The sequence below is a fragment of the Haliotis asinina genome, chromosome 2 (genome assembly GCF_037392515.1).
Source record: "Haliotis asinina isolate JCU_RB_2024 chromosome 2, JCU_Hal_asi_v2, whole genome shotgun sequence".
Lineage (NCBI taxonomy): Eukaryota > Metazoa > Mollusca > Gastropoda > Lepetellida > Haliotidae > Haliotis > Haliotis asinina.
In genome coordinates this window covers 17509701-17535492 of record NC_090281.1, presented here as the reverse complement: position 1 = coordinate 17535492, position 25792 = coordinate 17509701, and the positions used below count along the sequence as shown (strand labels likewise).

Below are 25792 nucleotides of genomic sequence, written 5' to 3'. Positions count from 1 at the left end.
ACATCGTTGGAGCATATAGGAGGGTTTGCATATTTTTCTCTCTTTTAAGCATGATCTCAGATCAGTGTGTTTCATCTGGAGACCTACACTCAGCAGAATCATGGCGTCCATTATGACTGGATGTCAGGGACTAAATGGATGTTGTTTTAGACGCTGTCATCATATCACTGCTATATCACATCATTTGTAGATAGTTGAGTCTGGAACCAATGTTCTATATCAAACAACGCTAAATGTCATATGTGAATGAAAACAGGACACACCTTTGTATGACAACACGATACATCAGTGAATATGATGACTAGATATATCTGTGGATGACGACATGATGTATATGTGAATGATGGCATGATACATCTGTGAATGATGACACGATATCTCAGTGACTAATGACATGTATATATGTAAATGATAACACGGTACATCTCTGAATGATAACACGATACCTCTGGGAATGACCACACGATGTATCTGTGAATGATGGCACGATATATATGTGTGTATGATACCAAGCTGTTTGTGTGAATGATGACACGATAATGTGCGAATGATCACACACTGACAGCAGAGGGGCCAAATCTGACTATATTTCTATTTCATACACATGCCTTTGCAATCAGGGTCAGGAAACGCTCACCATTTCGCGAACACTGCTATCATCACTATTTGATAAAAATATCTTCACAATGTCAATCTTCTTATGTAGTTGGATTTTTGTATGATTGTGTAAATGATGTGGTTGTAGCTATGGTTTACTTCATCGAAACAAAACTTTACAATTTGCAATTTTATAAACTTGGGTCTCCATTTACAAAGCTCGAATGTGATCGCAAGTCAAGCCAAGTGAGTTTTATTGTATCAAAGGCCATCGGCCCATATACAGGCTTACACATGTACAATGTTCGAAGTTTGTAGACTCAGTGGAAATCACACAAACATGTAACATTCGTTTAACAATTGGTGGTAATCCGGAGAACTTATTGAGGGAAATCTGACAATCCATTTAACAAGTTATTTGTTAGGTCCATTCCATGTTTTACAAAGAGAGATAATCTAAATATTACATCGACATCATTTGGGGATAAAATAGAAACAAATAGTTGAAGCAGGTAGTTATTTTTCTGGCTCTAATAAAGTTTTAAACGTTTTGTACAGGTCATAATGTGAACTGTTTTCTAAGTTAGATTGCAGTCCTTGGTAGGACATAGTCACTAAGGTAACAACGTCAAAAATGGGAGTTAAAGTTAACCTTAGTTGAGGTTGCTTCGCGAAAGGAGCCCCTGATTGCAATTGTATTGCAATATCGTCTTAAAGTCTGCTCCTGATAGAACTGATCTTCTCAACACATGCTTAACGCAAAATGCTGTTAAAGAACGACTAAACTCAATTTTTAGTGCTCTTTTTATCACTGCATATGAAAGACTTCTGGTTAGTCATAAACAGAACAACATTCTTTTTTTTTCTTTTTTTCTTTTTCTTTTTTAAATTGTGGTTAATTAATACCAAGCGCTTAAAAGCCGTCTGCTTCTCTCGCCCGCAAATGAAACCACAGACAGGTTACGCAACTCTGTCGCCCTGCAGTGACGTCGTAGAAGGAACGATTTTCAGTTAGTTGCATAGAAAATGTGCAGGAAGCTCGTCATTTTGCTGATTTCGACGTCACCAAAGACATGCCGGATTGTTGTGTTGCCGTCAATTGTTCCTTGGGGTCGGGGGTTGATGGTGTCACTATGCACAGATTTCCACCAGACACCGTAGTTTGTGGTTAAATTGGTTGTTTGTGTGTGCGAAGCGAGCGTTGTGGAAGCCTGTGATATATACTAAATCGGATGGTTCGCCCCTATCACGCTTCCAGGATAGAAAATGGAGTTCAAGTTTCATCGAGTTTATAAAATCAAGACTGCTTACTATACATTGCTGACCAAAAGGATTTTGCATGAATATAATGCTTTCTTCCTCGGAAGCGAGGTTGTTGTCGAATTGACAATATTATCGTAAGTAATATTATATTGACCCCCGTATGCTTCCAAGACTGAAATTGTTATGTTATAAGCAATGTCATGTAAAATCCTAATGTCCATCAATAAAATGCATATTTTACTACCAGTGAAAAGTAATTTTGATTTTGTAAGTGGGTGAAAACAAATTTAAATAGCATTTATCCTCAGACAGGGCGCCGCAAAGCAGGAGACGAACCTAAATGATAGTAGATTGTGAGAACATAAAGCTTTCATTTTTCAGAACAGCTGTCGCGATTTCAGGTTTGTACAAAGCTGTAAACGAAATAGTTTACCCCCTGAAATGCAAATGAATTCTTCATAGACCCTCATGTCTGTACCTACTATTACGTCACGGAGACGCGCCGCTCTGATTGGTTGGAATTTCGTTTGCGGCTGAGAATTGTGCACTGTTGTCAAAAAGGTCGATTTAAGGTAATTAAAGATCGAAATGAACAGTTTTAATGACGAGATTTCATTTATAGCGATGTCAATGAGTCATTTATGCATTTGCACCCCCTAGAGTATATGTGATCGTAAAGGGGATCGGATAGACGGGCTAGCTGACATCAGTGACATGTCGATGTTCATGATATCAGGCAATAGATTGTCTACTTTAATGGCGATAGTTTACAGATCATCCTCATACGGTTAGAATATTGTTATGCTCAAGAAACCAGTCACAAGGTATCAGTAAACGCCACTCCACGAAATCAACCAAACGCTAAGTTGTTCCTCATCATCAGTCGGAACGTATAACCAAAACGCACCTGCATGCGCGCGACACTTTCTCGTGAATATGGTGGCCGACAACTGACCTCAGACAAGCTGAACAACTGGTTCCCCTGTGTGGTCTCTGACAACGTATTCGAGCTGTTAAGGTAAGGGTTTTCATCTTGATATTTGCATGCTGAAATATGAACCCAATTCGGAAACTGCCATTTAAAATTTCGTGGTTTATATTTTGTCTAGGAAAGACTTTCGCCTGTATTCCCGCTTAAATTTTTTTCTAGTCAAACATAGTCAAATCATATCAATACATATAAATCTGGACGTTCCGTAGGTGGACCACCATTCATTGGCCAGTTTCAAAAGTCTGACCGTGATGCATGGGTTTACAATTCGCATTCATTGACTGACGTAAAGGCTGGATAACGTATATCCAGAAATATACATTGTGCAAATTATAATTCAGCATTTCCGTCACGAGTCGCGAGAGTAGGCGAAACTTGTTGTTTGAAATACAAATGTATATCAGGACTATATCATATTAGACATTAGATGTATTATACATGCTCGTCACAAAATTTAGCATTTTTAGCTAGTGGTAATAAAAGACAGCTAACGGGATCAGGTGGTCGGGCACGCTGACTTGTTTGACACATGACATCGGTTCCCAATTGCACATGTCATCGGTTCCCAATTGCGCAGGTCGATGATGCTGCTATTGATCACTGTATTGCCTTGCACAGACTCGATTTTTTACAAACCGCCACCGTATAGCTCGAGTGCGGCGTAAAACTAACCTCACTAACTCAAAACCCTGAAGCCTTTCCTTCAACTTGAAGGTTTGTCCCTTAGCGCTTAAACGTTCCCCTAAGCCCAACCCCACCCTGATATTGTTGAGAATATTGCTAAAAGTGTCGTATTGCCATACTCGTTCACTCACTCGCGTAGATTCCGGTATTCGGTGAAGCGTTATTTCAACAAGTGCACACCCGTGAAGGTCCGAGGTAGAATAGGCCTTCAGCAACCCATGCTTGCCATCAAAGGCGACTATGCTTGTCGTAAGAGGCGACTAACGGGATCGGGTGGCCAGGCTCGCGGACTTGGTTGCCACATGTCATCGGTTCCCAATTGCGCAGATCGATGCTCATGTTGTTGATCACTGGATTGTCTGTTCCAGACTCGATTATTTACAGACCATATAGCTGGAATATTGCTAAGTGCGGCGTAAAACTAAACTCACTCACTCACTCACTCAACACGTGCACATCCGGGCAAGAACTGGACGTAAACGTCCCCCATAAATGTTTTAAATGGCGACATCGTGATCGTATGATGTAGTTTTTATTGTCCACACGCAATTATTTGTAAACCGCTACGTGAAGATCCGTGTTAGAATTGATCTTCAGTAACCTATGCTTATCCTAAGGGGCGACTAACGGATCGTGTGCTCAGGCTTGCTGACTTGGTCCCAGTGACGTAGATGATGCTTATGCCATTGATCACTGGATTGTCTGTTCTAGATTCTAGTTTTTACAGATCGCCGCCATATAGCTGGAATATTGCTAAATGCGGCGTAAAACTAAACGCACACACTATACTCACCCCGATTTCAAATGACAGGCATATTGATGACTTCGGTGCTATAAAACAAACATATCGTGTGATTCCAGACATCGGGATGAGTGGAACAGCCGTACATCGCTTACTTCCGGTATTCAGTGATCAGAGAATGTCCCATCAGAAACCAGTGCTGGGCATCGACTTCCATGACGACAGAGAAATGGCCCCCAGCCCGATCATGCCAGACTACATGCCAGACACCATACCAGAAGCTGAGTCGAAGTAACAAAGCAAACTCTTAAATTCTCATGTATATCAACCGTTGCCATGGTTTCATATACGTCCCGAGGCTCTTGTCTGCTGTTCCCAGAGTCGAACTACCGCCAGTTTGTTATATAGAATGGTTTGGCGTATAACACGGTATCTCAAACTCATGCTTGTTCAAAGATCACTGGTTTGAATATGAATATGAGCCGGGCTGGATTTTGTCTTCAGCAGCCCATGCTTGTCGTCAGATACGGGTATCTGTATCGGGTGGCCAGACTTACTTGGTGTCTGTCATCGTATCAAAATTGCTTACGATTGATGCTCATGATGTGTAACATAGATCACTGAATTGTCTGGTCCAGATTAATTTATTTACACACTGCTGCCATGAATCGGACTTCATGACCCACCTGACCCGTGAAGGTCCCGGGGTAGAATAGGCCTTCAGCAACCCATGCTTGCCATAAAAGGCGACTCAGCTTGTCGTAAGAGGCGACTAACGGGATCGGGTGGCCAGGCTCGCGGACTTGGTTGCCACATGTCATCGGTTCCCAATTGCGCAGATCGATGCTCATGTTGTTGATCACTGGATTGTCTGTTCCAGACTCGATTATTTACAGACCGCCACCATATAGCTGTCACACAGTAATATTGCTGAGTGCGGCGTAAAACTAAACTCACTCACTAATGACCCACCAAATGATCATGTGCTCCTAACTGTGATCATGTGTGTTGAGATCATTCAGTCATACAGGAGAGCAGTCGGGACTTCTGAATTTGTTTGTTGTAACCGGCAATTCGTTGTAAGCGTGTACGTTATAAGTGAACTTTACTGTATATGCTTATTTTCAGACGGCTGATTTACGAACCGAAACTTCACCCGATTGCCCCGCAGATCAAGGACAGGTCAGAGGGCGCTGGGGAGAGGGATAGATTCCGACGACGTGACCCACGACACGTGGCTGTCTCCTGGTACAGCTACTACTACTCCAGGTCTGACTCCCCTGCCCAGTGGCAGCAGCATACAGAAGGTATTGGTGTATGTCTGACCGGACATTCAGACCTTTGGCTAATGTTCACCAGTGACAGACATGGCGGGCGATTCAATTGCTAGTAGTCAATTTGACTAGTACCACACATTCCCGAATTATTTCAGGTGAACAAAAAGTCTAGACCTTGTGTATGTTTATGACGGGTGTCTGCTCGATACGATCACTGTTTCACGAACGCTTGATAAAGTCACTTTTTCATAGTGATTCAAAAACACATGCCCTGTCATCGTATCGCATGGTGACGCGTGGTCTCTGAAATGTCTGTTCCAAACATCTTTCAGCCATAATACGGGATCTTAGGGGTTTGTACAGCGCCAGAGAATAAGGTAACTGAATTGTTTCGGTAAAAGTAGACTCCACTGGGCCTGTATGGCAAATAGCAACGAAAATGCCATGAACGGATGGATGGAATGGAGCACAGGAGGGTGGTGACACAGGAAACCGTCATTTATACGAGGACTTAAGTTTTATCATAATCTATTTTCTCTCTCTCGTGTTTATAGTGTTCGCTGGTCACGCACATGGGTTCAGTTCCCCACATGATATATTCGGTTGCAAAAGTATATACAAATATATAGTATAACTTTATTCAGTATAAAGGCCACAGACCCATGTACAATGTTTAATACAATATAAAAAGGAAATGTGCACACTAACTACAATGTATTTTATATATGCTAGAATAATGCGCTACGTCGCACTTGCTTAAACTTGCTTAATATACTCTGCGTACATTTACTGGACAAAATAAGTTAGGGATATTGGTATTTTAGGACTGATATTTTATCACTGTGTCAAAGAATACATAGATCATTATTCATAATTTCAAACTTTACACATATTCCTAACTATTTGTGTCCAGTATATCACAGACAGACTGTAGCGCAAATGGGATTACGCAGCACAGAGAATATGACACGTCTTCGTATATGCGAGCGAAGGCTGGCAACGTATACGACGTACTTTCCTCGCTACGGATCGAAAAACATTTTTCATGTCAAAATAAAATATCGCCACCATCAAAGGTACACTCCGATTTCCTCACTTGGCTTTGCTCTCACATTTCTTACCCCATTTTTAATAATTACTCGCATGAAATATGTTTTATCCAACATTTTAAGCGCCATTCGTGGTATTCAGATCGTTCTTCGCCTCCATTATCCATGCCAGGTTCCATTTGAACGGAGTGACAGAACAAGAGTAAGCAGAAATTAAAAAGAAATACCGTGTTGCCTAATTTTATCGCGAACCTGTTGCAGTTCATTGGTCGTATCTGTCATCGTTATTATTAGAGTTTTCGTAACATTTATTCTTCATAAGAACAATTCTGGCGTAATTGATGCAGGGGAGGTAACTGTAGGTATGCCATATAGAATAATACACTCCGGTTCCTTCACTCCGTTGACACGGAAACTGGAAGCGGGAATGGAGACGAAGAACGGTCTGATCTACCACGATTTGCGCTTAAAATGTTGAATACAAAATATTTCTCGTGAAGAATTGTTCAACATGGGGAGAGCACAACCCGTTGAAGAAATGGGTATATACTTTTGATGGTGGTGATGTTTTATTTTGACATGAAAAATATTTTTCGAACCGAAGCGAGGAAAGTACGTTGCCAACCTTTGCTCGCTTTGCTCGCATGTAAGACTGGTCATTTTCTCTATGCTGCGCAACCCATTTGCGCTACAGTTTGCCTGTGAGTATATAATTATAAATAATTCTTCATTCTTCATATTTTGAAACGGCTTAGCTGTAACGCTCATCTTACGCTCCAAACAAATCTATGATATGATCTTTGAAAATCTTTGAAAGATGCTATAGAACATAAGTCGATATAATAAATATGATTCTAGGCACAGACATCACCGGCCGCGTATCTCCTAGCAACCAGACTGAAATGACGGCTGAAATACCGCTCCTTCATAAGGTAGGACCTTTTAAGACAATAATTAAATGCTGAGAGTTGAAATCAAGTTATTAAATATAGTGATATTAGACGGAACTCGCTATTCCAAAATCGTTCGAATCACAGAATCATTGATCTGTTGTCGCCACGCGCGCCAGTCGGGCACATCTTGGTCTGTTGCGCCCTCTCTGTAGCTGAAATATAGTTAAATGTTGCGTTGAAGAGCATTTCAGTCGTGCGAGTTACTTCCCCTTCAGATGTCTGCATTGGCTGAGACTGGACACGTGATCAAAACAAGCGACCTTGACCTTGACCTTGAAGTGGAAGATATCTTCAGTGAAGAGCATCACCTGATTAGACCTTTTAAGATGGGTATGTGCCATCAGGTCTTTGAAGTTAAAAGTGCATATCAAGTCGCATGATATTCAGATGTGTTTGTTATCATACAATGGATAGTGTTCTCGGCAGGGTAACACCAGCCGATATTTTCGGTATCCGTTGGGTTCATATGCTGATTTCGATGCAAATTAAAGCTTTTAGGTCACATGCGAATTTTTGGAACCGCTTTCACAGTGTAAGCAAACATGGCGTCAAGGGTCAGCGTTCGTATCCGGATTGACGACCATGGTGTCCGTACTGTCTGTGCTTTGATCCAAGAAAATTCATCCCTGGTTATGATAGATGGGAGTAGATTTACAAAGCGAAAATAGAAAATCGCCAAGGCTCGCTAATACCATGGTTATTCCTAGTGCAGGATATTAACCATCCCAAAACACTCTCGTGTGATAACCTATATTCATTACGTGCATGATATATCATGTCTGCTTCCTCCTTGTCCCGTGACTATGCTTGTCGTAAGAGGCGACTAACGGGATCGGGTGGTCAGACTAGCTGGCTTGGTTGACACATGTCATCGGTTCCCAATTGCGCAGATCGATGCTCATGTTGTTGATCACTGGATTGTCTGGTCCAGACTCGATTATTTACAGACCGTCGCCATATAGCTGGAATATTGCTAAGTGCGACGTAAAACTAAACTCGCTCGCTCGCTCGCTCCTCCTTGTCCCTTTAACCCGTGAATAGGCCTTCAACCCATGCTTGCCATAAAAGGCGACTATTCTTGACTAAGTGGTAACTAACGGGATCGGATGGTCGGACTCGCTGACTTTGTTGACATAGGTCATCAGTCCCCAATTGCGCAGATCGATGTTCATGTTGTTGGTCACTGGATTGTCTGGTCCAGACACGATTATGTACAGACCACCGCCATATAGCTGGAATATTGCTGAGTTCGGCGTAAAACTAAACTCACTCACTCCTTGTCCCTTTCGTAAACAACACGTATCCTTTGACTAACGGGATCGGGTGGTAAGACTTGTGACACATATCATATCCCAGTTGCGTAGATCGATGCTCATGCTGTTGACCACTGGATTCTCTCACAGACTCGATTATTTACACACCGCCGCCATATAGCCTGAATACTGCCGAGTGCGGAGTAAAACCGAACTCACTCACTCATATCTTATAGGAAGTACATGTTGGAAAATGGGTCGGATGGTCTGGTTGACTGAAATTTGTCATCGTTTCAAAAGCTGTAGATACTGTGTGGCGTTACACACCAAACAAAAGTAAAAGCGTGCATGCTTGAATTCAACTCCGTAGCTCACAGCGCAAATCTCCCTCCATGCACGTACTGACTGAACGATCTGAACGATAACAGATTAACCTTGGACCATTTTAAAGACGCCTGAGATTATGTATTATCTTACCTCACACATGAATGTCGCATTCTGATTTGCTAAGCGCTATTCTATTATTTTTATAATGTACCCCGCTTACATCAGTGTATTGTTTTCAATGAACACTGCTGGGAATTCCGAACTCTTCTGGTGCTTCATGGTAGCACTTTTTATCTCGAATAACATTGAATCGCGCATCAAGCACGGACATTACCGATGTTTTGCGATTGAAAATGGATGGAAGGGAGACAGCTCTAAATCTGTTTACCTTGTGTCGTCTGCAAAATGGCGATTCGCCTCGCATTCAACAGAGGCGCTTCAAACAGTTCAAAATTATAATTCAGGTGTTTGGTAAGATAGATACGTTGTTCATTGGTCCCTCTGGGTCTATGTGCTCATGTACCCACGAGGTTTGTTTATGCCCTGCGGGCTGGGGGAACATAAACAAACCTCGAGGGTACATGAGCCCATGGCCCCCTCGCGACCAGTGAACAACTTAAATTCTTCACACGTGTGCAGTGTATGAAGCTCAGTTCAGATTTACCCGACAGCATTGTTCCTGGAATATTCTTAGCAGTGGCCGTAAAGTATATCCACTATATCCACTTGTGTGTGAAAATGAATTTACATCAAATCCTAGAGATAATGTACTAAAATACAGAATATCACTTTCGGTTCACAATCTGACATGAGTTCGCTATGGAGTCACACCCTCTCAAACCTGGGTTAGAATTGATCTTCAGTAACCTATGCTTGTCGTAAGAGGCGACTAACGGGATCGGGTGGTCAGGCTCGTTGACTTGGTTGACACATGTCATCGGTTCCCAGTTGCGCGGATAGATGCCAATGCTGTTGATGATTATCTGGTCCAGACTCGATTATTTACATAAAGCTGGGAATATTGCTGAGTAAGGTGTAAAACTAAACTCACTCACTCACTCACTCTAAAACATCCTTTCACTCAGTCACTCACCCACCAACTTACACTCACTCACTCACTCACTCACTCAACCGACCAACCAACGAATCCCCAAGCATCTCCACAACGGTAAAATGAAGGGTAAAGTTAACACACTACGACATATATACAGCTGGAGACTGCTCTATACCCACATCTCACTTTCAGATCCTGCTGTTGGGAAGTGGGGAGAGATGGATGTTGAAACCAGAGCACTTCTTTCGAGACTGAGACGGTCGAGTCCCCCGGTTGATTTGTAAATACTTCTCGCCATCATTGGTAAACTCATCAGGTATCTGATCACGTTAGGATATTCATATGAGCATCCGTGTATATAGTATAAACAGTTCATGCACCAGTCTTCATTTGTTCTTCACTCCATATTCATTCTTATTGTCAGTTCTTACCCGTGAAAGTCCGAGGTAGAATGGGCCTTCAGCAACCCATGCTTGCCATAAAAGGGGACTATGCTTGTAGGATGCGACCGACGGGATCAGGTGGTCAGGCTCGCTGACTTGGTTGACATATGTCATCGGTTCCCAATTGCGCAGACCGATGATCATGCAGTTGATCATTGGATTCTGGTCCAGAGTCGATTAATTACAGACCGCCATATAACTACAATTGTCAGTTCTTTATAATCCAACGGTAAGAGTTGTCTACAGCGTGTTCAACTTGACCTGAGCTACTCTACATATGCATGACCTGGGAGGTCATATGGCACAACGGCAGGTGAAGTTAACTTCAATAAAGGGGAGCTATTTCCTTTCTTGTTCTGCCCAGGAAAGACCAGTTGCCGCGTCTGGTCGCTGACTAATTAACTTCATATGTAGCTTCTTTGTAAAGTCCCGACACTGTTGACGATTCTCGACACTGAGATGTGAAACAGCAGCCTTGTCTCGGCTGTTCTGGGATGATGACAATGAACTGACAAAGGTGCACCCCTTCACAGTAATAGACCCAACCAGTAGTGACAAGGTCACGCAAAGCATTACTATCCACTTGATCCGGTTAAGCTGAACAAGCTGAAGCCGTTTGCCTGTCACACCAAAGACCCGGGTAAGATTTCCTGCACGGGGCACAATGTGAGAAGAATATTTCCATGTAACCCGTCGTGATGTTGCTGGAATAATTACTAAGAGCGGTGTAAACCCCTACTAAGTCCCACATCCAGTGATTAATTCTCGTCTCAAACTGATTGCACTATGCTTTGCTTTATTTGCATCCATTTCCGTAATGAAAAGTCTATCGTGTGGTTAGATCTCATGATTAACTATTCTCACAATTCATCGCAGCAAGGGACTATAAATTGTATAACAAAGACATTAGAATGCATGACTGTGCAACCTATTTTTTAGATTAGTGTTTTTATCACTATGACATATATTTCAGATTATTACAATGTTGAAAATAGCATCTACATGTACAATTAGTTTTATTTTCTGTCAAACACGTAAGTTCATAATATACCGCAAGACGAGTAGCAGAATTACTATATATCGTAATACAATTTTTTTGCCAATACACAGAACTTATAATTACTGTACACATTTGTTAACTGACGCATGTTAACATTTGGTGACTACCTTTGAAATGAATATTTAACTATTCAACCATTTCGGGTTTTTTTTATTCCCGAGCAATACTTTAAACGAACATCTGGATTATCAGCTTGAAAATGTCCCCTCTTCGTTATAATAATTTCATTTCTGATCTCGTTTCGATGCTGCAGATCAACACAACCATACGCATCTTCCATTTTCCTTCTGAAATTATCTGAAGAACACAAATCAATAATGTCTGACCATAATATCTCATAATTCGGTTTCAGTTAAAAGTTAAATGTTCTCGTCACGACGTGGCCGAGATATTGCCGATGTGACGTTAAATATTAACTCACTCACTTAATCATAACTCCGATTTTATTATATCGCCTTTTCTCTCTGAAGGTAATATAACACTCGATCGAAGCGAGGTACCGACCAGCTGAAGATTATATAATTATTTACTATTTACGTGTCCCAAATCCAGAACGTTAGGGGTCATGAACTTTCAGCGTTTCAGTGAAACTGAAAGACAGTCTTCGCCGTGACACATACTTTGTAATATCTGATCGATATTGTAGAAGACTGTGAGGAAATGTCAAGGAATGTCACGTGGATCGTCACTCACCAGTTTCGACTGACCACGTGGTCATGTGGCCGGAGTCTGTGTCCTGTGAGTGGAAGATGTTACTTTGGTCAGTCCAGCGATGATGTCCTTGATATCCTATAGCACTGTCGGAAATAGAAAAAAATTACTACTTTGTACATATGTGTCTACAGTTTATGTAGTTGATATGTGAAATATCTGGTCAAGTTCGGCCTAACTATTGGTATTCTTTTCTGTCCGCCCCGTGCCCGGGGTAGAATAGGCCTTCAGCAACCCATGCTTGCCATAAAAGGCTACTCAGCTTGTCGTAAGAGGCGACTAACGGGATCGGGTGGTCAGGCTCGCTGACTTGGTTGGCACATGTCATCGGTTCCCAATTGCGCAGATCGATGCTCATGTTGCTGATCACTGGATTGTCTGTTCCAGACTCGATTATTTACAGACCGCCGCCATATAGCTGTAATATTGCTGAGTGCGGCGTAAAACTAAACTCACTCACTCACTTTTCTGTCCAGTTGTTGAAACATAGTGAGGTGTGATATGATGTGTATCAAGTAGATAGTTTTTTCAATGAATAAATTGTTTCCGCTGATAATCTTTTTTAATTGATTAAAAACAAACACGAGCTTCAAAATTGAACACTGATTATCCAGTATATCGAATTGTAGTTATATTTGCACAAGACTTAGAACTCATTCGATCTTTATTCCAGTGACCTTATCTGTTGAACACTGATTCGATAAAAAGTATGAAATCTCAGACGTGTGTACATTTGGAGTAGCTGCAATACAAATTTCGAGATTCTAAGACTGATTTACTGAGAACACACTACAGGCAAATTTTCCCACGTCAGGTGACAAAATGTACCTCTCGATATAATATGTTCTCAGTAAATCCTGTGTTCATGTTCTGCTCGAAACTTATTTATACAACGTCTGTGGTTGTAAGAAATTAGGGAATTAGTTTCTGTATCAGATTGTTTTTCATTTATTCTAAAGTTTAACGTATTGTACCTGTCGTATTTGTGTAAAACCAGTGGGAATTTTATACCTATGATATGTGACAACTCGCCTTTTATGCAAATACTATGTTTGCATAATATACGCGATTGGAAAATATTTTTATTTGAAAGAACTGAACAAGGAACCCAGATACTGATGTCTACTGACTTGTATATCTAAGTTGACGACATAGAATGCAATTCCCAACTTACTTCCAGGAAAATGGTTGCCGTCTAGGAATGCATAGACTTGGACAACATGATACGATTTCTAGACATTTTACAAAAGGTATAAAAAGTTTGTAAAATAACGGTATGAAAACCGAAAATACTGAATTTCTTTCATTCCATTTTTTATTAGGGTACACCGAAGCGAAGGGCAAATACCGTGTTTCTACTAATGGCGCATTATACCGTCTCACCCTAATCAAACGGAGAGTTTTCTTCACTTAGCCACTGGCAATGCAACTTTGTTAGGATCGGTAAGGTAGCCTAGTGGTTAAAGCAGTCGTTCCTCACGCGCAAGACCCGGTTCGAGTCCCAACATGGATATAATATGTGAAGCCCATTTCTGGTGTCTACAAAGTGGTATAAAACCATATTCGCTCGCTCCAGCTATGTTCTATTTGATCATTCATAACGTTTTCAGAGGCATAATGTCGCAGAATTTTGACGGTATTTTGGCCTCTTGTTATATATACATGGCGCCATTAATAAAGGGTCAAATGTTATAAAGTCTGTGTAAAGAAAAAATTCTCAAAAATGACATCGTGACATGCAGACAAAAAGATTCAGTACCAGCAAACACCAAGTGTGAAGACTAAGCCCTAAAATTGAAATGACAAGCATGAAACCCTCGGTCCTCGCGTGTCCAAGACACGGATACACTGTGCCCTCATGCTCTTTATCAAATTCACAAAGATAGAATGCGGAATCGCTTCCATTCCTCTGCTAGAGCTCTGATGAGTCCTGGGACATCCACTGGTACTGGGTGACGTCTGTACACACGTCGACCGAGTTCATCACTGGCGTGCTCGGTTAGATTGAGATCCCTGACAATCCCTATTGTCTTCGTGCAATTAAGAGGGTGCTACTGCTATATGAGCCATGGTATCGTCCCAATAACGCTGTCCGGTAAGATTACCGTCGACCATGTACAGTGGATTACATCCAGTAATCGGTAATCAGTAAACCATTCAGTTGTATATATTTCAATTTTACAACTTTTAAGAAATGGTGTTACAAATAGCCTGGCCCTTCATTAATGACGCTGGGTATATTTTGGGACATAAAGGCACTCACTTTAGCTTCCTGTTAGTGCAAAACAAGTTCATGGAATTTTCCCTGGGGACTGCTGCTGGTATTATTGAGAGAAATGCACTATTTGTTTTGAGAGAAATGTGGTGAGAGACTTGCATTAAATGGACTGCCATTTAACCCAAGCCCACTTCTTTAATTTGTGTTTCATAGGTTCCGAAAGCGCGAAAACAAGTCCACATTCTTCAGTTGATATGGTATATCAATAGGACAACTGGTAGTTAACATGTGGAACAGGGGTGGAGTGTTACAAACCTGGACAGACTATAAAGTGTACTTTGTGAAACATAAGATTTCTTTCCGCGCCGTGTTTTTGGTACGTGTTCGGCCCTCAATTCTGTTCAAAGCCATCACATCTGTAAATATTTCAATACCATGTGAGGAAATACATGTAATACAACTACCACCCGCATGACTGACTCTTGAAATGTACCTATACTAAACAGCAAAAGAAACGCAAGTTTCGAAAAAATGAAATTTCATAAAAGTAAGCATTCATGTTTATGTCCTGTCTAAAAGAAGAGTTCCATTTCTTTCGCTGCTCAGTATATTATTTGACCGCCAAATTGCCATCTGTTTTGCAGGTCATGAAATAAATGGGCATCTGGACAAAGGCTTGTAAATATGACCATGATTTTCATATATTTCTAACGTCGAAAATAATTGTAAATGCTGTTCATTGACAAAACAGGTTTAAATAGCAATGAAGTCGTGATGGAGATGTGTAGTTTAGATGTAGATTATATTTCATACTCTTCCATATGTTCGGTCTGAGGTCAGTGGATTATTTCCATATTGACAGATATTTGCTTTGATTTCGTTGCTTCGGCAATATAAATGCATTGTTATCAGCGCTGGTTCACAGGTGTGTAGCATCCACGCCAGAGAGGCAATGCGTAATTGGAAACATAATGCGTGGAGTCCCACTCTTCTAGACAGTTAACATGTAGTCGACGCTCTCCTTTGAACTGGGAGCAGATTTCAACCAAGCAAAGGCCTACAGTAAGTTTATTGTCATAAGTGTGTATATGATATAAAACATCGATATAAGTGTATTTGACACGACTAAGAAATCCTGTGCTCCCCAAAGGTTTTTGTCAAGCGCGTGCGTTTGGAGGGGTGGGGCGGCTGACCTCGTGGTTAAGCGCCACGCTGAAGACATGAGTTCGATTCCCCACATGGGTGCAATGCGTGAAGCCCATTTCCTGGTGCCCCCTGCTTCGATGGTGCAAACCCGTTTCTTGAGTATTCTAATGGCTGTAGAGTTGAAATGGTCAGACACACACGGGGTCAATATACAATGTCCAGGCGGTGTGGTAGCCTAGTAATTAAATCGTTCGCTTGTCACGCCGAAGGCATTGTGTGAAGACCATTTCTTGTGGCGTCTGCCGTGATATTGCTAAAGGCGGCGTTAAACCTCACTCACTCACTCACTTTTCAAAGTGTCAGCGACTAATGCTCAGGAACTTTTTGTCAAGGTTACAGCATTGAATGTACAGCAGGTTGCTCGGGGTCTCGCAGAGTTTACAGTGTTATCAGGCCATTAGACAACTAGTCTTTGCATTTTATTATGGCGAATGTTACCAGTTGGACAGGATGCGGTCACCTTTTCATGAACACTTGCTACCATCACTGTGTTGGAGTGATTGATAAACAAATATCTTTGATATAGTTGGTATCATGCAGTGAACATTTAGTTGAGATGTATTATGATTTGGAGATATCTCTCACATGCAGATTTGCTTCTGTACAGCAGTACATAAGTACACCAATAAATCTGGGAATATTTTGAACAGCTGTCTTATTTTTACACTTGAACTTTAGAAATTTCACCATATTTGTCACCTTATGAGACACACCAATAAATATGGGAACATTTTGAACAGCTATCTTATTTTACATTTAAACTTTAGACACTTTACCATATTTGTCACTGTATGAAATGCACATACAATTTTCTCCTTGAGATTAGAATTAAAATGGACAAGTAGTATAAATTGGAAATCGTCCATGATATCTGGGACATTACCTTCAACTTTTTTTTTCTCCATTCTCTGAACTCAGTAGGCGGTGGGGTAGCCCAGTGGTTAAAGCGTTCACTCGTGACGCCGCAGACCCGAGTTTGATTCCCCAAATGGTTACAAGGTGTGAAGCTCATGTCTGTGTCCCCCAGCGTGATATTGCTGGAAGGTTGCTTTAGGCGGCGTAAAACTGTACTCATGCACTCACTGTCTTAAATTCTCGCCCACCTGCGATGGTGAGACCATCTAGCTCTTGCCCAAACCTGTCGATGATCACATTTCTTCAAAATCAAATACTGCGTAGAAAATGTTTCAGATTTTAACCGTCAGTGATATAGACATGTTTGAAAAAAAATAAAAAATGATCACGTTTGCAAATTCATACCTTTCAGTCTCTTTACAAAAGAATGTACAAAGATTCCTGTAGACTGAACATTAATCACGCCATTTCCAAAACCACTATTGGTTCATTTTTTCCCGAGTTAATCCTGCATAGTTTAACATCTTTGTCAAATGACTATTTGATTTCAACTATAACCCAAACATTAATCATGCTTTTTAGTTTGCGACTTTTAGCGAGTGTACGTTTCTCATAATATGTGACATCATTCGTGTTGTGCAGGTCACCGGCTGTGATCACCGACTTGAAAACAGAATGATAAAATGATACGTTGTCCCTAGTCTGTATGAAACCGAATAGCTTAGTCTTGGCTTTTAGCAGTTTTCAATGAATGCAAAAAAACATAATAATTAGTTTGGGGGAAAATTAAGAATACAACTAGATTCAGTGTACATCCTTGGCGCACACAGACTTCGCATTGAAACGTACTGACATTACCGTACAGTCTCATAACACGATTTAACAGTTTTGTTCTGCGCCATTTGATCTCATATTCAATCTGAAGAATGCAAATACTTGACCGGTTTTCCAACTGTTACAGAGATTTGCCATGTTTCCAATCAGTGTCACTTGTGCGATAAGAACGCCTCTGGTCAATTCTATACAAAGGCCACACGGGTCAAACAGGCAAGGTCAAGCAACTAGAGTGGTCTTCATCAGATTTAATCCCTTGAGGCACCATAGTTAGCATAGCCGTGGGCTTAATCTTCTTTTATGACTCCTACAAATTTACGTGTATTTGTTTAACTATGTGAGCATTGTTAAATCCAGGAGCACCACATGAAGAGAAAGCATATGTCAGCTCCATGTTGTACATATTGAACACTAAGATACAGTTTGACCAATTGGAGCAAACTGTGTCTTCTGCCTCATCAGCACACTGAGTATTTAACAGCAGGACATACCTGTCTAAATCTTATTTCTCCTGCAAATATCAGAACGCAAGCTGTTCAACGTCAAGCTGCTCTAAGGTACCTCACAAACATGTCATTCTTCCTGTCTAATTAAAAGCGGCGTCATCAAAACTCACTCAGTTCATGTCTGATTATAATTATACATTTACGTGTGTATTCCGTGAACATTTGTTCCTTGCATTTGTTGGTACAACGTCAGCAATATATCTTGCAATGTTGAGAGTGTGTATGTTTAGTTATTTCGAAAGCTTACATAAAGCGTGGGCTGTATGCTGGAAGCTCATGTATCTCACTGACATGTTGTCCGGGAATCTTGGATATCATTAACGAGAATACCGTAGTCATTTTGAAATAAGATATTATTGATATAGCATGTGTTCAGCTGTCGTTGACAGCGCTTGTTTTGCTTTCACATATATTTGTATGTACTCTAGATAGCCGCGTTCTTACTTGTTCTTTGTATTACGTATATGTTGATGTAACTGCAAACTTACCCGTTAGAACTAATTATGTGTAACGTCCTCTTGGGCTCAGTAAAGCGTTCGCTCGTCACACCCAAGACCCGGGTTTGTTTCCCCACTGCAGTACATCGCATGGGGTCCAGTGCTGGTGTGCCCTGCCATGACATTGCTGGGATATTGCGAAAAGAGGCGTAAAGCCTCACGCAACGTCATCTGTGTCTACATTTCTTACTCCTTATTTAAGGACAGTTAATCCTCGTGGATTGCTTTTTAGTCAGAATGTTGTAGTCGGGTTTGTTTATTAGTTGTTCACTTTTGTATTGGTAACAGCAACAGAACTATTATGTGGTGTTATTCTGGTGGCCATGGTGGAACCTTCAATAAATTTGTCTCATTCTCACAAAACGTCTGGACATCTGCACACGTTTCTGCTTTGGCGGATGTTTTGAGTATATTGATTCGGTGACTGGTGGGTGCTTTCACGTAGGTGCTTACTGTCTTCTTTGGTTGGCATTCTAGAAGTTGGGTAGATGAAGGATGTGGACTATTTTTCTAGATATTCATCTTCTTTATTCTGTATAGGCGACGTTTCGACATAGATTCTGATGTCGTTGGCAAGCAAGTGATGCATGAGGAGTAACTTTGGGTGATCCATTAGATGTTTGGACGTCAGCTGAGGGATGGGGCGAAAATGAGTTTATATATGTAGAATAGAAGATGTTGATCTACAGGATTAGGTACGTAGATTGAGTTCAATAGAAGATGTACATTGTTGTATACATAAAGGATTAAGGATGATGTAGCCAGTAGAGAGTGATGTGCATAGGTGTTTATATACGTGATAAGGTGCTGTCGGTAAGTCTGTGGTGATGGACACAAGGGGTAATATACAATAGCTTAGTTGGGTTACATGTAAATAACTGAGCAAGTGATGATAGGGTTTGGGAGTGAAATATCCTTTATTTCTGTTTAAAGATGGGCTAATCTTCTTTATATGGACTGCTTCAAGTAGCTATAGTTTGCGGGTTTTGAAGTCAGCCTTGTTCCTTTCGATGAGCTCGGTAGTGTTCCTTCTGATGTTGTGGTTTGGATTGGCTTTGGTGTGGTGAGCTATGGAGGATTTAGAGTCTTTGTTTCTCACTGAGACCTAGTGTCCTTTGATCCATTGGTGACTGGTCTTGATTGCAGTTGCATTCAATCTAATAAACGACACCTGCGAGATCTTTGCTGGGGTGGGTATGCCTGTAGTCTGCAGGAGATTCTGTATGGCGTTGCCTCTTTCGAACATGACATCAATTTTGGCTTGCTGCTTAAGGAGTTGTCGGATGTGATGGCTAGTTTGTCCAGTGTACGGGAGGCGTATGATGAAGGGGGCTGTTTCTTGTCGGGGGGGGGGGGAGGGGGGGGGAGCCTGGTGTGTTGATGGTCTGGTCGACAAACGATGCAAGATATTCGATGTGGTTGGCCAAGACATGTCCGAGGTGGTCCAACTCTGACTCTGGGGATGCGGTTGTGGAGCATATATTCTTGGCCAGACTGGAGATTATCCTTCTCTTGACTTGGATAATGTGAAAGGAGGGAAAATGGAAATACTGGTCCGTATGGGTTGGTTTTCGGTCAACATGGTTGTTGAGCTTCTTGTTCTCTCTCTGGACCAGGACATCTAGGAAAGTAGAGGTTGGTTGTTTGTATTTGACTCCAAAGTAAACCGCATACGGGGATGTTGGGAATTTGGTGTTGATGAAGGATGTTGGAGTCGTCGGGTGGGGGAAGAATACAAAAGTCATCCAGTTTACGGAACCAGCAGGTGGGGTGCAGGTCGGGAATGTTCGTTTCTTCTAGATCTCGGTGATGAAGGGGATAGCTGGGAGCTAACAGGGAGGCCGTGGGTCTAGGGCATTATTTTTTCTTTCCATGTGAAGTGAGTGCAGCTGATGCATCCGTTGATGAGTTCTATGATGCTGTCAACATGCTCCCTGGTATAAGTGATGGGCAGGACTTTTGTGACTCTGCTGTGAGGACTCTCCATTGGAGCTGTGGTCTAAACACTGAAAGTGATGAATGTAGGTTTAAGACTGTGGAGTGGACTGTTGGTTCAAACCCTGCTCCCCTGATTGTCTTTGACAGCTTCTTGTCCTTGCTCGTTTCTCCACTAACATAATGCTAACACGACCACCAAATCACTCACTTCTGGTCCTGAATAGTGACCAGTGGCTCCATGTCACAAAAACGTTGCCTCTCAGATTATTTCAGGCATTTTTATATTTCAGATCGTCAGCGGACAATGCCCCACATTCGAGTGCTGGATCGATCTGGACATGGACTCAACTTTGTGGACGTGGATGGAAATTGGTTTCCCGGAGACGTTGATGAACAGCTCATCCGGAAAATCCCAAACATGGAAATCCGAGATGATGATGTCATTATTTGTGGCTGGATGCGTTCAGGTTAGGCACGGCCATCCTTTAATCTCATTTGTATATTTCTCTGATATGTTCATTGCATCAATAATATCATGCATAGTTTGTAACGTCTTGTTTGGTCAAAGGTATTAGGACCACCATATGTCTTCAGTTGTTTTATTCTCTCTCATCAAAATGATAATAGTAGATATAAGATAACATCGTGTTGGTTTTTTCACAGGAACGCACTGGACATTTGAAGTGACCAACATGATCCTTACTGGGAGTGCCAAGACGGTAGAGATGCCCAAACAGGACCAGATGATCGAAAGAATATCTTTGGACCAGCAGAGGGCGCTTTCCTCCCCACGCGTCTTGAATACTCATCTTCAGTTTCACCAACTCCCTGTTGGGGCGCGTCAAAAGAAAACAAAAATCATCTTACTGCTGAGAAACCCAAGGGATTGTGCCGTGTCGTGGTTTAACTTCCAGAAGACGATTGAATATTTTGATTATGACGGCAGCTGGGAGGATTGGTTGCATCTATTCCTGGAAGGAAAGAGTGAGTGGGACATTGATAACTACACTCATGAATCACTTACATGAGGGAGGAAGGGAGTGAATTTTGGTTTTACGCCGCTTTTAACAATAATCCAGCACCATCGCGTTGGGGGACAGCGGGAAAATGGGCTTGACGCATTCCACCAATGTGGGGAATCGAACACTGGTTTTCAGCGTGGCGCTAAACCATTAGGTTCTGCTCAGTAAAACCCACTGATTGTCATCCAAAACAATGTCTTTACAAGTATGGTCATGGAATATTTAATGTTGAAGTTAATGTTGAATGTTAACATTCAAAATGCGATTTGGGTGTCTTACACGATTCAAGGTCAATGCCGAGTGTTACTCCATGTGACTGTATGACAGCCAGCTCCCCCCCACCACCGCACACACACACACACACACCACACACACACACCCGTCCTACCACCTATCACCCCCTGAAGAGGCAGTCTACGCCAATTCCTCGTGTAAAACAGACTCCAACTGGGCTAGGCTCTGTATTTGAAGATCCATTTGTAGCACACCACGACCATTCATGTCTCCAAAAAGTTTTTTGTGTATATTTGTTAAATTAACTCACTAACTTACTTATAAGCATGAATCTAATAGCAATGACAACACTTCTGTGGTGTGTACAGGCCCGTATTTAAATCCGTCATATCGCAGAAAGACTGGGTTTTTTCATAGCTAGACGATAGTATAACAGTTAGTAAAACCTTGATATTACATGGATCTATCATTACATTGTAATAACTTATCTTTCAGTGGACTGGGGTTCCTGGTTTGATTACGTCAGACACTGGGAGAGAGCTCTTGACCAAAACCCTGACCATCCTGTATTTGTCCTTCAGTATGAAGAACACAAAGCTGTAAGTTTCCATGCTTTTGAAGCAAAGCCAAAGGCAGAATCTTTAACAAGCCACCCTTGAAGACTCGGGGTACATTCTTCAGAAACCCATGCTTTTCTTAAGAGGTGAATAACGGGACCTGGTGGTCAGGCTCGCTGACTAAGTTGACACAGGTCAGTGTATCTCAATTGATGCTGATCACTGGATTTTCTGGTCCAGAATAGATTATTTACATACTGCCGTCATATGGCTTGGGCATTGCTGAGTGCGACGTAAAGCAACAAACCAACCGAAGGCAACTACGTGGATGTAGGAAGTGTGGGGTGTCCTCTTGTGTGTGATAGCTGCATTGACTTAGGGACAACTGTAGCTCTTTGAAAGGTATGATTAGATCAGATATCCCACGTCTGTGCGTCACCAACCCATGTACGGATTATAAGTCACTTTTAATAACTAAACCCGAGTCACGCTTAGGTGCGGGCGTTGTTAGTTGCCCATGTCACTGGACTGCCTGACGTATGAAACATCATGTGAGCATGAGATACATATCGTTTGCTGTTTAATATTCATGTCTATTTGTATATTCCTGGTTGTGATGTAAAACATTCATTCATTTGCGCTATATACCAGGATCCAGTTGAAACTGTGGAGCGGTTGTCAAGGTTCCTTGACTGCCCAGTGTCCACTGACCTGTGTCGGGAAATAGCAAGCGAGTGCAGCTTCCACAAGATGAAGGAAAATAAACGAGATTTTGCCTGGACGTCCCAGAGCGGCGTGCACGTCCATTACCGTAAAGGTAATAAAACAATGCGGTGTTTCAAAACGGACAGTGACCTTTTCCTGAGAGGATCTCTCGATGGAACTGACGAAGTAATCTGGGCCTAGATTTTCAAAGGTCTCTCACCGCTGAGATAGTCGTAAGTCAGTGTTAATGTATGGCATTAAAAGAGACCTTCTAAAATCTAGACCCTGGCTGGACTGCAGTTCATTCGTGTTTGAATCAGGCTTACATGGAGACTACAATGTATTGCCGACTGCCCAAAGTATTTTTCATCGTGATTAGATAAGTACTTCAGTAGACTGCAAAGATGTACTATAAGTTGCAGCTGAAACTCTTTGAGTACTTGCTTGACTCGAACAGTTGACCTATGTTAACCTTTTACAAGCGTGATGCTACGACTGACGCTATTTGTACAATGACCTGTTACATCAGTAATGCTACAACAGTCGTATCTCCCATAGTTTTACATTGATCTGTTTACATGCACAACGCTATGGCAGTTTTAACTCCACAATTTTACATGGACCTGTTACAGTACTGATGTGGCTTTCTATCAAAAAGGGTCGGCGTTGCTGTTTCTGTTTTTTCTTTCGCGAAAGAAATGTAAACACAATGTATGTTAATACATCACATCGTAGAATTGTGTATTTTACTCACTTTCTTTCAGGTGTAGTTGGAGATTGGAAAAACTGGTTCAAGGAGGGACAGTGTGAGGAGTTTGACAGAGTGTATCGACAGAAGATGGCGGGATCTCGTTTTGAAAAACTTTGGGCATCCTGATTTCAGGCTTACCATCATGGCCTGACTGGAATCGATCAGCAAGCGCTGCAGTTGCACCCATAGGATATGTCCTGATCTATGTCCAAACTTTCAGGTCACACACACGCGCGCGCAGACACGCAGACACGCAGCTACCTCTTGGAAATTTTCCTATTTTGGTAAATGGTTCTTTATCTATATATTATTGATACCGACACTAAATTTTCATAAATATACCATTCCTACTTATGTACAATATATCTGACTTGAAGTAGGAAGGTGTCATGTCACTAATACCATCACTAGGTAATCATGTAAAGGGAAATCTTTAGACTTATAAGGAATATGTATGCAAATGTGAAATCATGTGTGTTGGTCAACAATAGTTGCAGTCCCTTCTTTGACTGCCTCTTTGGTGTGCGACAAGGATGCCAATTGTCCCCTTTCTTATTTTCATCTTTTTTAATTATGTGTGATATAGATGTTTTTAGTGTAGATAGCCATATTGTGTTAATTTAGGCATACTGGACCCCTTCATACTCGATCAATCATAGACCGCCACCCTATCGCTGGAATATTACTGAATGCGGCGTAAACTGACTCACTCAATCAATCAATCTCCGGTTCATGTTATAAAATCTCAAAAAATATTGTCTCAACTGGCTTGGAATGTTATATTACAATCAAATGTGTGCTATTTTCATAAACTCCATTTGAAAATGCTACTTCATATCTTTGATATTAAAGTACTGTCCATAATATTATATGGCTCAGAAATATGCGGATTCCATTCTTCTTAAGATATTTTGAATGTTCATGATAAGTTCTGTAAACGCTTACTAAAGTTAAGACGATATGTCCCTGATATAGTTGCGAACTGGGAAGATAAAAGTAAACCAACATTTGAAAATATATACTGGTTACGTATATTATCTCAGAATGAAATCTTTATATTACGCTACTCTTATGTATATCAGTACAACCGATCTGAAAAGGGTTAATTGGATTGTTGGATACTTAAAATTAAAATTTAAATCTCTTATGTTCCTATGGATTTGGTGAAAATTGGAACCGACGATCTGTGTCTTGCATTCAGTCATTTCTGTCAGCTTTTAGAACACGGTGTACTGATATTAATAATCAGTTTCTCTTTAATCGCTTGACAAACTATCTTCAGTTTATTTTTATAAAACAGTCACGTTATCCGGGGAACATGAAACTACTTATATGCTGTCAATACTGATGTGTTTAGGATTACCCTTTGACAGATTCGTACATTCAGGAGTGATCCAGTAGATATCACAGTGTAGAAAATTAGGCATGAAAGTGAAAGATTTTGCCCATTTTGTATCATCCCAAACGTAGAACCAGAATACAATGTCTGTCTAGTGTGTGTCCATTCTATAATGACTTAGAAGACCATTCCTGTGTTAACAGATTAAAAATGGACCTATGGCATGATTTACTGGAATAAACTACTTACTAACACACATGTATGTAGTCAATGTAATTCCACAAATAACATTTCCGCTAACTGGACTTGTTCAACCAATAATTATACAGCGTATATTTACACGCATGGCATGGAAACATGACTGGGACAATGAAATCGGTAATCGATTCTTTTAACTGAAGTTGATATTGTATCTTTTCTTGTAAAGACTAAGAATACGATAGGTCCATTCGGGTAAGGCGCCGACCCCAGCTCATCCACTCACTCACTCACCAATAGTCCTTGTTATAACTCTTTACTTTAATCATGGTAGTTCTGTTATTTATTTATGTTACACTATTTGAGATGTTCATTGTAAACGAATGAAACTGTAAGTCAACCTGCGGTCCTACACACGCAACGAAACCATGTATGTGGGTTCAAATCTCCTTTTACCCCGATCACAGCTGGCTCACCGGCATACTGTTAAAATGGCGCTAAACCACATTTACTAAGATAATATATACC

General features: G+C 41.2%; 2 protein-coding genes across 4 annotated transcripts; both read left to right on the top strand.

The window, feature by feature from the left end:
* The first annotated feature begins 2741 nt into the window (after positions 1-2741).
* LOC137273331 (uncharacterized) lies at positions 2742-13435 on the top strand. 3 transcript variants are annotated; one of them, XM_067805922.1, is made up of 7 exons: positions 2742-2878; positions 4397-4568; positions 5406-5584; positions 7462-7535; positions 7772-7886; positions 10383-10506; positions 12164-13435. In XM_067805922.1, the coding sequence occupies exons 2-6, from the start codon at positions 4405-4407 to the stop codon at positions 10472-10474; spliced, it is 624 nt and encodes a 207-aa protein (XP_067662023.1). In that variant the 5' UTR covers positions 2742-2878; positions 4397-4404; the 3' UTR covers positions 10475-10506; positions 12164-13435. The 3 variants fall into 3 exon arrangements, with proteins under 3 accessions (XP_067662023.1, XP_067662024.1, XP_067662025.1); XM_067805923.1 differs by having other exon boundaries at positions 12340-12960; XM_067805924.1 differs by having other exon boundaries at positions 12271-12960.
* LOC137273330 (sulfotransferase 1C2-like) lies at positions 11221-25324 on the top strand. The gene is made up of 6 exons (XM_067805921.1): positions 11221-11273; positions 20749-20925; positions 21122-21442; positions 22210-22313; positions 22923-23088; positions 23741-25324. Exons 2-6 carry the CDS (start codon positions 20763-20765, stop codon positions 23851-23853), a joined length of 867 nt encoding a protein of 288 aa, XP_067662022.1. The 5' UTR covers positions 11221-11273; positions 20749-20762; the 3' UTR covers positions 23854-25324.
* The last annotated feature ends 468 nt before the right edge of the window (positions 25325-25792 follow it).

Bases quoted from the DNA above. Each gene is read 5' to 3' on its own strand.
- LOC137273331 (XM_067805922.1), top strand. From the start codon at position 4,405: ATGAGTGGAACAGCCGTACATCGCTTACTTCCGGTATTCAGTGATCAG. The intron at 4,569-5,405 runs GTAACAAAGCAA...GCTTATTTTCAG, and splicing joins ATACCAGAAGCTGAGTCGAA to ACGGCTGATTTACGAACCGA. The intron at 7,887-10,382 runs GTATGTGCCATC...TCTCACTTTCAG, and splicing joins GATTAGACCTTTTAAGATGG to ATCCTGCTGTTGGGAAGTGG.
- LOC137273330 (XM_067805921.1), top strand. From the start codon at position 20,763: ATGCCCCACATTCGAGTGCTGGATCGATCTGGACATGGACTCAACTTT. The intron at 20,926-21,121 runs GTTAGGCACGGC...GTTTTTTCACAG, and splicing joins TTGTGGCTGGATGCGTTCAG to GAACGCACTGGACATTTGAA. The intron at 21,443-22,209 runs GTGAGTGGGACA...CTTATCTTTCAG, and splicing joins TCTATTCCTGGAAGGAAAGA to TGGACTGGGGTTCCTGGTTT.